At 42.1% G+C, this 11,936-nt stretch overlaps 2 protein-coding genes across 2 annotated transcripts; one reads left to right on the forward strand and one right to left on the reverse strand.

Annotated features, from left to right (window-relative positions):
* Positions 1-378: 378 nt before the first annotated feature.
* On the forward strand, positions 379-1,252 carry LOC109756059 (uncharacterized). Its single transcript, XM_020314925.4, has one exon. It carries the CDS (start codon positions 511-513, stop codon positions 979-981), a length of 471 nt encoding a protein of 156 aa, XP_020170514.1. The 5' UTR covers positions 379-510; the 3' UTR covers positions 982-1,252.
* Positions 1,253-1,392: 140 nt separating this feature from the next.
* On the reverse strand, positions 1,393-9,454 carry LOC109756060 (presequence protease 1, chloroplastic/mitochondrial). Its single transcript, XM_020314926.3, has 19 exons — positions 8,783-9,454; positions 8,296-8,476; positions 7,965-8,139; positions 7,738-7,870; positions 7,559-7,629; positions 6,901-6,984; positions 6,587-6,677; positions 5,939-6,459; positions 5,688-5,852; positions 5,385-5,603; positions 4,347-4,474; positions 4,034-4,223; positions 3,775-3,858; positions 3,598-3,695; positions 3,077-3,341; positions 2,805-2,967; positions 2,505-2,685; positions 2,053-2,124; positions 1,393-1,942 (listed from the first exon to the last, which is right to left on the reverse strand). Exons 1-19 carry the CDS (start codon positions 9,081-9,083, stop codon positions 1,801-1,803), a joined length of 3,264 nt encoding a protein of 1,087 aa, XP_020170515.1. The 5' UTR covers positions 9,084-9,454; the 3' UTR covers positions 1,393-1,800.
* Between the last annotated feature and the right edge of the window lie 2,482 nt (positions 9,455-11,936).

The raw sequence follows: 11,936 nt of genomic DNA on the forward strand, positions 1-11,936 counted from the left end.
GCTCCAATGATCGTTAGCGCATGTGCATCTTGATTTCTCAGTTATTATCAATAAGGTTAGGCCAACTCTCAGGGACGGATCCAGCCGAGCAGGCCGTCACTGTAGCAATTGCTACAGTATGAGAATGATTTGTGCCTCATGCCCCGGGTCTGGGTCCTAGATCCGTCATTGCCGACTCTGATGGGAGAACGACAACAATAACACGGCGGTAGTGTCGATTGTTGGTTCATGGACATCAATATCTTCTTCTAAAAAGTATATATATATATATATATATATATATATATATATATATATATATATATATATATAATTTTTATTATGTGTAGAATTAGAATGTTTTGTACGTACGTATTTTTTAGGCTTGGGTCACACAAAAGACACCACTACGCAGTATTTCAGTTGGTCTCGCAACTGACTCGAGCTACCTACCTCCCCCTTCTTTCCTCTTCCTCCTCGCTAGTCGCCACTACTACCCCCAAACTTCTAATCCGCGCCGCCGCTGCAGACATGTCGGGCAGCGGCGGCGGCGGGCGGCGGGGCTGGAGCCCGTTCGACGCGATCCGGAGCTTCCCTTCGAATCCCGAGTCCCTCATGTCCCAGATCGACGCCGCCATCGCCTCCACGGAGTACGCCCGCGCCTGCGCCCTCCTCGACCCCGCCCCCGCCTCCACCTCCTCGCGGCCTCCGCGCGGCAAGGGAGGGAAGGAGGAGGAGGCGTCGCCCGCCGCGCGGGCGCCTCCTACCCCTGCCGCCGCCTGCCACGACGCGCGGGTCGCGGACGAGGCGTACCGCGCGGCGTGCGCGGCGCTCGGGGCCGGGTGGCCGGACGCGGCCGTGCGGTCGCTGCGGGCGGCGCTGGCCAGCTGCCCGCCGGAGAACGCCGCGGCGGTCGCCAAGGTGAGGTCGATGCTGGCCATCGCGTCCGCGCAGCTGCACAGGCAGCAGCACCAGGCTCAGCAGCAGAGCGGCAGGAAATGAGACGATAGGTAGTGGTTCTCGCCTGTTCGTCTCAGCAGGATTGGTTTCTCCCTGAATTCGATCCCTGTTGTATGTCACACATGTAACTGGTTTCCTCAAATTCGATCCTTGTTGTCACTAACTGGGAGAAGTAATTATTGGCGCTATAGTAAACCATAGCCGCGTGAGAGTTATAGTGAAGGGAAAATAAATGATCAGACGCTTTTGTAAGTCTATTGCCTTAATGGCTGTCTTCGGAGGCAGGAATTTGATAATTCAATTTTTGCAGAAATCAGGAGATGTTAAATCGGCCGGAAGTTAATAGCAATCCCACTTAATTAGCGTTCTGTTTTGGAAAAAGCCCGCGAGAGGTGCATAGGGCCCGCCGTACTCATCCAACGACTGTCATGTTTCTAATCTTACGAGAAGGTCTGATAAGAATCAGTAGTCCAATACCTTTATATCTTTGGTATATCAAGTTACAGAATATTCAGCTAAATTTTGAGCAGGTTCTCATCACTCATCAGCTCTTAATCTCCTATCAGCAACTTGGTGTACAACCGGCTTGTTTGAGCACTGATTGCAGAGGGGGAAAGGCAGCAATGGAACTCTGTTTAACTATTGTGCTTCGCTCAAAACCCTGAACTAATTATTTCCCCTAAAAATGGGCGCGAAAAATAAACAACCGTAACCGGACTACAGACAAGGTGATCAGTGCTCTCGCCACGCGAACTCATGTTACAGCGCCAGACCATTCTTCATCAGTGAAGCAAAACGCTGAAGAACCTCTGCTCGGCGCAGGTCCAGGCTGAACCCTGCCGGCGTGGGAATGGAGAGGCCTCACAGGCACTTCTTGATGTCTGAAAATAACGACTTCTCTTTGTTTGCTGCCTCGACGTCGTCAGGCGATGCTACAGCCACCACAACCCCATTGTCATTGATCGTTTCGACAGCATCGGCAAACTCCTTGAAATCCTTCACGCTGCGACACGAGAAACAACGTGATAAGAGATTTTGCACAAAAACATATACCTGGGACGATTCTGTAAGTGTGCTCAAGGAATGTGCAATTTAGACCATAGAAATATCTACCTGGTTGCGAGTATCTCTTCGCGCCTTTGCTGGCGTTCCTCCTCGGTGATGCCCAACAAATACCGCATCAGACTGAAAACAGCGAAATCCAATTTATTACTCTATGTGTTCCTTCATGGCCTATGATATTATATGCATATAAGAGCATATTTTTGTCTTGTTGATGTATGTGTTTGCAACCATGATCCAAGTCAAGATGTAGCTTGGTTGCAGACAATACTAAGAAAGGGTGGGTTATCTCCAACAAAGAACAATCAATACGTACGCACATGCATAACAAATGTTCTAGGTTGGGTATCAACACCGACATTCTTATAAAAGAATCTTCGTGGGCATAATTTCAAGCAATATGGACCAGCAATAAGCCACTGGCTGTCATAAGCCCATATCCACATCATCGTATGGAGGTTGGTTATTGTGCACTATGCGAAGTAGAGAGGATGATTATGTACCTGCTGTAACCTTTAGCATCTGGTAGCTGGTAGGAATCAACATCCCCGATGGTTCCAATAATAGCTTTTGTGAGAGCATCATCATCTACATCTAGTTCTCTGAGGAACTTTGCAGTCCCATCATAGACCTCTAGTGTTTTCAGCAAGTTCGGATCACGGTATGACAAATACGAAAAGACCCCTGCAAAAGCCAAAAGGAGACAAAATATTTACGATAATGTAGAGCCAGCAGAGTATGTAAGGTACTTAACTATTGGCATGAATGTAAGTGGGGCAAGAACAGGTGTAAGATCAAAGTACCTGAATGAGTGTCAAAATCACAAAACCCTCCATATGCGCCACCACTAACTCGAACGCGGTCCCATAACCATGTGTTGCTTATGTGCTTGGATATGACATAGGCACTTCCATTAAGTTGGTATCCACTTTGGTATAGGTTTCCAGCTTTTCCAACATAATTAACCTTCAGGCAACAGATAAATTGAGCATCATTCAGTATGTCAATGAGGGAATAATCATCTTACAATAACTGCTCAAAGCTAATGTCAGAGAGCCATACAAATTAGCCTTACCTGTGTAGGGATAACAATGGCTTCATTAACAGAAGGCAGCCGAGAGAGCCATGGATCACTTCCCAGGGATGGGGAACTTGGCAGTGCATCAAGAAATTTGGCAATATGTTGACCAGATTTTTCAAGATTTTTTGAGTCGCTTGTTATGTTTATCAAGCAACCTTCCTTAGAAAATAGGGACTTCCTCATTTCCTCAAGTGAAGCAGATATTCTGTCCCAATCTTGATCAATCTTCGTCTCCAGGTCTCGTAGATACTCAAGATAACTGGCAATAGCAACAAATACATCAACATATGAAATCTAAAAGAAAATGTCCTGTGGATCAAAATAATAGCTAATAGTGGCTTGCTAAGAACAAAATGAATAATATTAGGTAAGCAACCAAGACTGTGTATCAAAAGTGCAAGCTATGGTACACTACATGTAGTCATGTAAGTATGCTCACAAGGCCATAATCATGTCAATAACCAGCTGATTTAAACAATCTGCAAATGGAGTGTATATAACATAAAGAATCTTACCTAACACCACCCATCTGTTCTGAAATCCATCCAGCTGCATTTAACTTAGCATCCATTCTGGCAGCTGCTATACCGTGGCCACTACCCCTCAATCGATTCTGTGTTAGAGAAATCATTAGACAACAAAATGCATGCATGCGTATAGTAATCTGAATCACAAATATACTAGTTTTGTACCTCCATTCTTGCTTTACTTTGGGAAACAAACTGCTTGAACCTCTGTTGTTCTGTGAACTGAACATCTTGAAGAAGACAGTTCATCTGCAAGAACAGAACAAGGATTTATTTCCATGATGCAAATATAAGATAAGTAACTGGGTGACTACAGTATGGTAATTTCCTCAGAGGGATGAGCACTAAACAGATTAAGCATGTCTTCCCACCCTGTCATTGCCGTTGGTAGTATGATATACACAGACAAAGATCATAAACATACCAGATGAAACAAATCTTCTACGCGCGTTGACATTGCCTTTCCTCGAACGACAACACGAGTAAGAGGATCTTCTTTTCCCTTTATTGAAGATGTTAATGGGTAAACTGATATGCCTCCAGTTTTTCTTCCAATTAATTGATTAAGCTGCACGAAGTCCATGTCTTTTGTGCCCATCTCCAGTAAGGATTGGCTAGAATGAACATCCAATTAGTTGAAATACCACATAGTATATGAAAGCACAGAGAAAAGCAAAATATGTTCAGCCTTCATGGTAAATACAAACAATGTATTGATCGGACTTCAGGGATCTCACCAGAACAAAGGCAACAGTTGTAGATGTTCTTTCTTCATAGAACCCATATCAAATACAACTTCGGAGTAGACTACATCATTGGTGAAGAGATCATGTTGCAAGACCTTGACACCGTTTATCTCCCCCACCTAAATACCGCATTCCAGAAATGAAGATTATACTATCTCGACTAATAAAACAATAAAGTAAAGAGATGGTAAAAACAGGCATCCTCAGGAAACAAAAAGGTAAGGCTACCTCCTAATAAAAAAATTCATACTTCCAACATTGTCAAAAAATCCTCTGTACTTTTTGAAAGGAACTTCTCTATATACTAATGCCTAGTTCTGCTTAACTCCAGATTCAATTCTAGGATATAGAAATTGAATATAATCATAGAAGATTTAGAGCCTTAGATTGATAACTTTTAACTTTGGCCTACAAATAGCAGAACATGTAGCTTCTGACTAATTTACAGGACAGATTCTGTAACTTCAGATCTCTTGTTCAGTCAGGCAATCAATCTCAGCCTGTCGGGTATGGAGGCTATTTGCTAGTCTCCAGTTAGCTTTTGCTGTGGTGACAAATTATTGTCTATGAAAGTTACCTAAGCTGAACAAAGGACCCTTTGTATCAACATGCAGTCAAATTTCCCTTTTACTGCGAGCAAGGTTTGGGAAAGGAGGGAGGAGGCTGACAGACCACATCACCATGTCACCACATATCAACTCTATCAGCCACTATTAGTAGTTACATATATATTGCAGTGCAATCAAGTTCTGTCCAGTAATCTTAACTGTTACAAATGCTAGATTATATGAGGAAACATCACAGCACCCAAATCAGTAGCTAAAAAACAATGGACCTTGCTAAGTAATGCAAAGGCAGAAAGTTTTCACTGAACTTTCCCGATCAGGATCTGGAAAACTAAGAACTGACACGGTCACATATTGAAGTAGAATTCATATTTGCAGTATAGCTCAACTTGACCGAGAATTTTGAGCTAACCTAGCCTAATACTTTAAGCCGATGTAAAGATATTGCAAGTCAAAGAATTACCTCTATTGGTACATGAATAGGCTTTTTAGGGATATCTTGTAGCGACAGGCTAGGAACAGCTTTGAGAGCTTCTGGAGGATCTGGAGTCTCTTGTTTGTCCTTCAGCTCCTTTGTAGCGCGTGCCAACTCTGCAAGATCCTCCTGAGTCATGCTAGATTTTACTTGTTTTAAAATTTCTTTCTCGGCAGCTTCATCACGTGAAGCTTTCTCTGGATCAGGCTGCACAACAAAGTATCGAATTTTAAGAGGTAACAAAAAACTCATTTCATATAGAACTCTTTAGGTGGAGGGTTCTCTATATACCTGCATTTCAACTGTAACACGATGCACATTGTTCAAAATATATTTTTCAATGAGTGGGGAGAATACTGCTTTGGATCCCTTCTCTGCAATGCGTGCTTTGAGTTGCTGCAACGGCTGTTCATATTTCAGAGGCTCGAAAGGGTCCATGTCATATATCCATTTTCCCTGCAATTTTTTGTGAAGTTGAAGAAAATATTAATATGCCCAAACATACTTGTCTGTTTCTTTTTCACATATCATGAAACTCATACCATCGAACGAAGCATTAGTGACAGCCCTCGAGGAAATGATCCCGTGTTATTCTCCCTGAGAGAGAATTCGATCGTGTTCATAGATGCTTCCACTGCTTCTGGTGCAAATCCCTCCTCTGCCAAATTCTTCAAAATCTGCATAACCAGCTCTTCAACTTTCTCAATGTTATCCTCAGATACACCTTTCAAGCCTATACTGAATTGTGGTTGAAGAAGCTCATCCTCAACACCACCTCCCACAATAGCCTCTCCTAAACCACTTTCAAGAAGAATTCTTCTAAGTGGTGAAGCGGGAGTGCCCAGCAACAGGTGATCCAGGAAACCAAGTGCAAGCTCTGTCTCTACGTCCAGTGGCTCCTCTGACAACAGCCAGTTAGTGCAAACCATATATTTCTTTTTCAAATCACCTTCTTGGCCAGCAGGATACTTCTCTGCAATCCTCACTGGCTCTTTGAAAAGTTTCTGAGGCATAACCTTTGATTCATTACGAGCAGCGCTGGCTTCAAACAGGTCAAGGTATTCTACAGAAGAGAGGCAAGATAAGAAAAAAAAAACAATGGTGTCAAAAAAAGAAAAAGAAAATACAGCCAAAGGCTCAAAAAACAACCCTGTGAATAAGCACGACTAACTACTATATGGACACATTACCACTTAGAATTCGTAGTCGCTCTTTTGTGTCATCATCACCGTAGAACCAGATCCTAGCATTGCTCGGATGGTAAAACTTACTGTGGAACTCCTGAACATATGACATCAAAAGGTTGGGATTCAAAATTTGAAGAAAATAATTAACCAATGCTAGCTTATTGGTGCACTAATATAGAAAAATGGACTCGATGGTCCTAGAAGCATTCCTCTTTTACTTTCCAATAAAAAATCACTGAAACTTGTAGTTTTCTAGAGGAGCAAAATGACAAATTAAGTATCATTTCATGAAAATAGAAAATTAGAACCGAGGAAACCTTGAATTCTTCGAAAGTAAGCTTTGGGATATCATTTGGGTCCCCACCACAATCCACACCATACGTGTTATCAGGAGAAAGTGCCTGTAGAAAGCTCAAATATGTTAGGTACTCTTGTAGCAACTGCATCTAAAATAATGATATGAGAAACTGGCAAAAAGAACTGGGATCTGATGAGAACAGCACAAAGGGGTATTCACCACTGGGACTATTAGCACAAACTAATAAACAAGGAAGCATCAACTACGGAAGTATAGACTAGAGACAGTTGAAACTACAACTTGCTAATGTACAGGTGGAACTGCAACAGCAATCAGAAAAGCAGAATGAATGCAGGTGGAAATGCAACAGCCTGGACCCGCATGTCAGTTCTTAGATAAGCAGCTCCTCATAAAAAAGGCGTGCAGTTTGTCAAGCAGCAAAGCCTGAATTTAGTCCTAACTGATAAAACTATACAGGGATTGACCAAATCCGATCAACTATAGGGTGAAACAATCATTGGAATAAATGTGTTGAAAAGATTCTGAACACATTAGAATAAACAGCACGGTGATTCTAACGCAGTATCATTCCAAGGATGATAAAAGTAACACATAAGCAAACTCTCCTACTGAATAAAAGTCACAGACTGAAAAACAGAATCGAACAAATCGCTAACCTGTTGAGACACACGGCCCATTATGTTATCAGGTTGAGAGTAGACTCCTTTCATCTCGTTGAAGACAACACCTACAGTCAAATGTTAAAGGATTGCATTCAGGGACTTTTTGAGGAATGAGCAGACCTAGCTCACATCCAAATGTATTTGCTTCATTAGAATAGCCTGAGTAATCAAACCTTTGTAGGATATCTCTTCTTCGGGGCTGTTAAGCTCATAATGCCAACCTTCCTGTTGAAATGTTTGGAAGTCCTCAACACACTTAGGGAAAAACACAGCATCAAGGTATACATCAACCAAGTTATAGAAATCCTGCAAAACAACAACAGAAATGATGATAATGCTACAAAAGGTGGTGCTGAATAAATGACAGAAGCAAATAAGTGACTAATATAATAGGTGTCACCTTGGTGTTTGTTGATGCAACTGGATAACACGTCCGATCTGGATAGGTGAACGCATTCAGGAAAGTATGCAGACTACCCTTTAAGAGCTCAACAAATGGCTCTTTCAAAGGGTACTTTCTTGATCCACAGAGAACGCTATGCTCAAGAATGTGAGGTATGCCAGTCGAATTTTTCCTGGTAATAAAGGAAACTTATTCAGAAACCCCATAACAGTTTGCATGCAATGATATGCTGTTTACATCTTTCCTATCTGTGAATAAGTTTCCCTGCTTTGCGTGCATGATAATATAACATCAATGACACCACGAGGCAAGGACTAGATGCACTTACGGAGGGGTACGGAATACAATGCCAAACACTTTATTCTCATCATCGTTTGCCACGGACATCACCTCTGCGCCTGTCTTCTTGTGCTTGTAGAGAACAGCAGCTGATTTGCACTCGTCTATGACTTGTTCAGATACCTTTTCGAAGCCTAGCTTTGCCGCATACTCATGGACATCATCGGTGTCTGCTTACGGAATAATGAAAAAAGGTCATGCGCTGGCACATTCATTCTCGAACTACAACTTTTATCATAGTCCCAACAGAGGTTACTTGGATAACAAGCAGTGTATCTCCAGCTATCCCATTACAAATTATAAAGCAGAGCAGCATACAGATGCCTGAGATTCGATAGTAAAGTTCGACACCAAAACTTGCACAATGCAACCTTAGACCATTAGTATTACCAACGAATTGTGCAACTACACCAAATTGCAGGTAAAACGGTACATAAGCTAACTCCACATACAGACGAGTTGGGGCAAAAGCTCACCGCTGGGCACAGGGGAGGGCGAGGTGGAGACGGCGGGGACGGAGAGGCGCCTCGCGAGGCCGGGCGCGGTGAGCGGCCAGTACCGCCCCGCGGCGTGCAGGTGCAGCGGCGCGGCCGCGGCCAGGAGGCGCGACGAGCCGCCGCGCGACGAGGAGGAGGAGGACGACGACGCCGCCGACGAGGAGGAGGTCAACCGGCGACGCGGCGCGGAGGAGGAGGCGGCGGGCACGAGGGGCCTGGGCCTGCCGCAGCGCTGGAGGAGGCGGCGGCCGGAGGTGCGGAGCAGCGCCACCCGCTCCATGGCGTGGGTGTCCAGCTTGCCGTCGGCTCTGGCTGGGGTTTGCTTTTGCCTGTGGGGTGGATTGGAGGAGGGGGCAGACGTGGCGGCGTGGTAGCTCGATTCGATCGATGCGGCTAGGCTCTCCCTGCTGCTGGGCTTTTTCTCTGGGGTTTTGCCTGCTTGCTTGGGCTGGAAGAAGAAGGAGGCGAGGAGGAAAATCCTTGGTTTTTTAGCTCCTGGATCGATTTTCGACGGGGAAAAAAATTGTGTGGTTGCGAGGGCGTAGAGGGTCTGAGAGTGAGCTATGGTGCACCCGTTTGAAGTTTTGGCGTTTTATGGACGTGTTTGTAGCGTGTACACTGGAGAAGTCTGGAGCTCTGCAACTCTTGGTTGAATTCTCGTTGTAATGTGTCCATTCGATATTAGTCCAGTCTGGACTCTGGAGATGCTAGACTACAAAACTCAAGTTTCTTGGTTTGAAACGAAAGGGAGCTCCTACTTGGCGCCTTCTGCGCCAGGAAACACAATTGGCACTCACACGCGCCTAAAGCGGGCCACAAGGAAACTTAATTTTGAAAAAAAATAACAAAATTAAAAAATAATCTGGAGTTTGAAAAAAATACAAAAAATGTGAAATTGAAAAGGTTCATGAATTCAAAAATGTTTGCTAATTTCATAAATTTTAAAACTGTTCATTAATTTGAATAAGTTTATGGGCTTGAAAAAAGTTCACAAATTTCAGAAAAAATATCTTAATTTTTTTAAAAAAAATAAAGAATTAAAAATGTTCATTTTTTAAAAATAATTAGGCAATTTTGTATGTTTTATAAAAACACGCATAATAATATTCACAAAAAAAAAGTTCACTGATTTTGAAAAAATCACTAATTTAAAAAAGGACAAAAATAAAAAGGAAATAAGAAAAAAAAAGCAAACATAAAACGACATATGGCAAAAGAAAGAAATAATCAGTTCAAAAGCTTCTAGAAGCTTCACAAAACGAAGTGTGCCACAATTATGTTATGGTGCCATTACAGCCGTACTAGCGATATAATATGGGGTGGCCCATTTGCGTAGGAGGGGTGTCCGGGAGCAACTAATCAAGGGGTACCCCCTTGTGGAGCTTTATTTTTATGATGTGCTTTTGGTTTTTTTAGATGGGTTGTTTTCGAGGGGGGGGGGGGGTCAGCTTTTTGGTTTCTGACAAAAAAAAGCACAAAAAAAGCACATATTTGCTTCCGCGAGAGGCATCAAAAAGGAAAAAAAACATGGTTTCTTTTGCTTTCGCGAGAGACACGGATTTGCTTCTCGTGGAGGCACATGTTTGCTTTCATGAGAGGCATAGGAAAGGGGAAAACATGTTTTCTATTATTATTATTTTCAGCGGGAAGCCCAGATTCGCTTCTCGTGGACGCACAGTTGTGCTTCTCGGAAAAGGGGAAATGTTTTTTTTTGCTTTTGTGAGAGGCATATATTTTCTTTTCGTGAAAGCATAGATTTTCTTTCACGAGAGACACAGATCTGCTTCCTTGAGAGGCGTAGTTGTGCCTCTCAGAAAGGGAAAAAAGTTGGAAAAAATATGCTTCCGGCTCGGGTTTTTTGTTTCCAGTTTTTTTCCGTGAGAGAAAAAGGTTCGTCGAAACCCAGTAACATGAGGTATAATTTTGAAGCTCAATGCGAGAAATCCAATGGTAAAAATGATTCGGGATTTGAACGCAGGGTTTAAAAGATAAAATGTTTTGAATAAACGAATCTAAGAAAGAAAAAAAGGAATGCTCCTAGTTGCGACAAGTGGCGTAAATGCAGTATTTCGGGAGTGCGCGCCACTTGGTGAAAACACCTAGAAATGGCGCTTAAGGTGCCAAATAGGGTTTGGGAAAAGTAAACAAGAAAGAAAATCACTTTGGGTTGAACTTTTGGATACATTGAGCCTATTGTGGAATGACTGCCTGACTTGCCTGTCTCATTCCGGCCCACTAGAGGCGGATTGACCTTCTGTCTGATCGCTAATGCTATACATCGTTTACAGTGAGATGAAACTCGCTTTCGCCTAAAGAAAAATAACTTTCGACGGACTATTTTTTTGTTTTTAAAAATACATGCTAACTTTTTTTAACATGCATTGAGTATTTTCACTCTACAAATTGAACATTTTTCTAAAATGTCACTAACATTTTTTTGTATGTTATGAACATTTTTTACATTTCAGGCACATTTGTTTTAAATGACACAAAACATACTTTTAAACATATGAAAAAAAATACAAATTACACGATTTTCATATGATTTCATGAACACTTTTATAACAATATCATGAAAAACTAATTAAATGTGTGAACATTTTTAGATGTCACAGATATTATTTTGAATGGTACAAATATTTTTTTAAAATGCGTAAACAAAGTTTTTACATCACATTGAGAAATTTTATTTGTGCTAAAAATAAATACATTAAATTTTGAAATATAAACAAAAGTAGAAAACTTTGAAATGAAAAGAAAAAACTTAGTGTTTGCGTGCCGCTCTCTTTTTTTCTTTTGTCAAAGCTCGTTGCTTGTCACTGAAAGGAGGCGTGCACATTTGGTCGATGTTGGCCTTGCCTTGGTAAGACTGTCTTATCATAAGGTCGCCACGTAATGTATAAGTGGCAGCAAAAAATGGTATACAATGAGATATTTTTTAGTCTTTATCTCTAGTAACTAGATGTGCCTAGATATGTGATGATAGTATTGTTGCTAAGAGATCGTCTCTTAAACGGGCTATATCTAGAAGGACGAATCGGGAGCAATAACTTGATAGAATCAGACAACAGCTTTGAAGTGGAGGCAATGCAACAGACAGAAGATATGTGGGCTCTGACTATTGTGCTTAAAT

This window comes from Aegilops tauschii, chromosome 6 (genome assembly GCF_002575655.3).
Source record: "Aegilops tauschii subsp. strangulata cultivar AL8/78 chromosome 6, Aet v6.0, whole genome shotgun sequence".
Taxonomy (NCBI): domain Eukaryota; kingdom Viridiplantae; phylum Streptophyta; class Magnoliopsida; order Poales; family Poaceae; genus Aegilops; species Aegilops tauschii.

Bases quoted from the DNA above. Each gene is read 5' to 3' on its own strand.
- LOC109756059 (XM_020314925.4), top strand. From the start codon at position 511: ATGTCGGGCAGCGGCGGCGGCGGGCGGCGGGGCTGGAGCCCGTTCGAC.
- LOC109756060 (XM_020314926.3), bottom strand. From the start codon at position 9,083: ATGGAGCGGGTGGCGCTGCTCCGCACCTCCGGCCGCCGCCTCCTCCAG. The intron at 7,871-7,964 runs GTGACACCTATT...GTTGTTTTGCAG, and splicing joins TTGCATCAACAAACACCAAG to GATTTCTATAACTTGGTTGA. The intron at 5,853-5,938 runs GTATGAGTTTCA...AAAAAATTGCAG, and splicing joins CACTAATGCTTCGTTCGATG to GGAAAATGGATATATGACAT.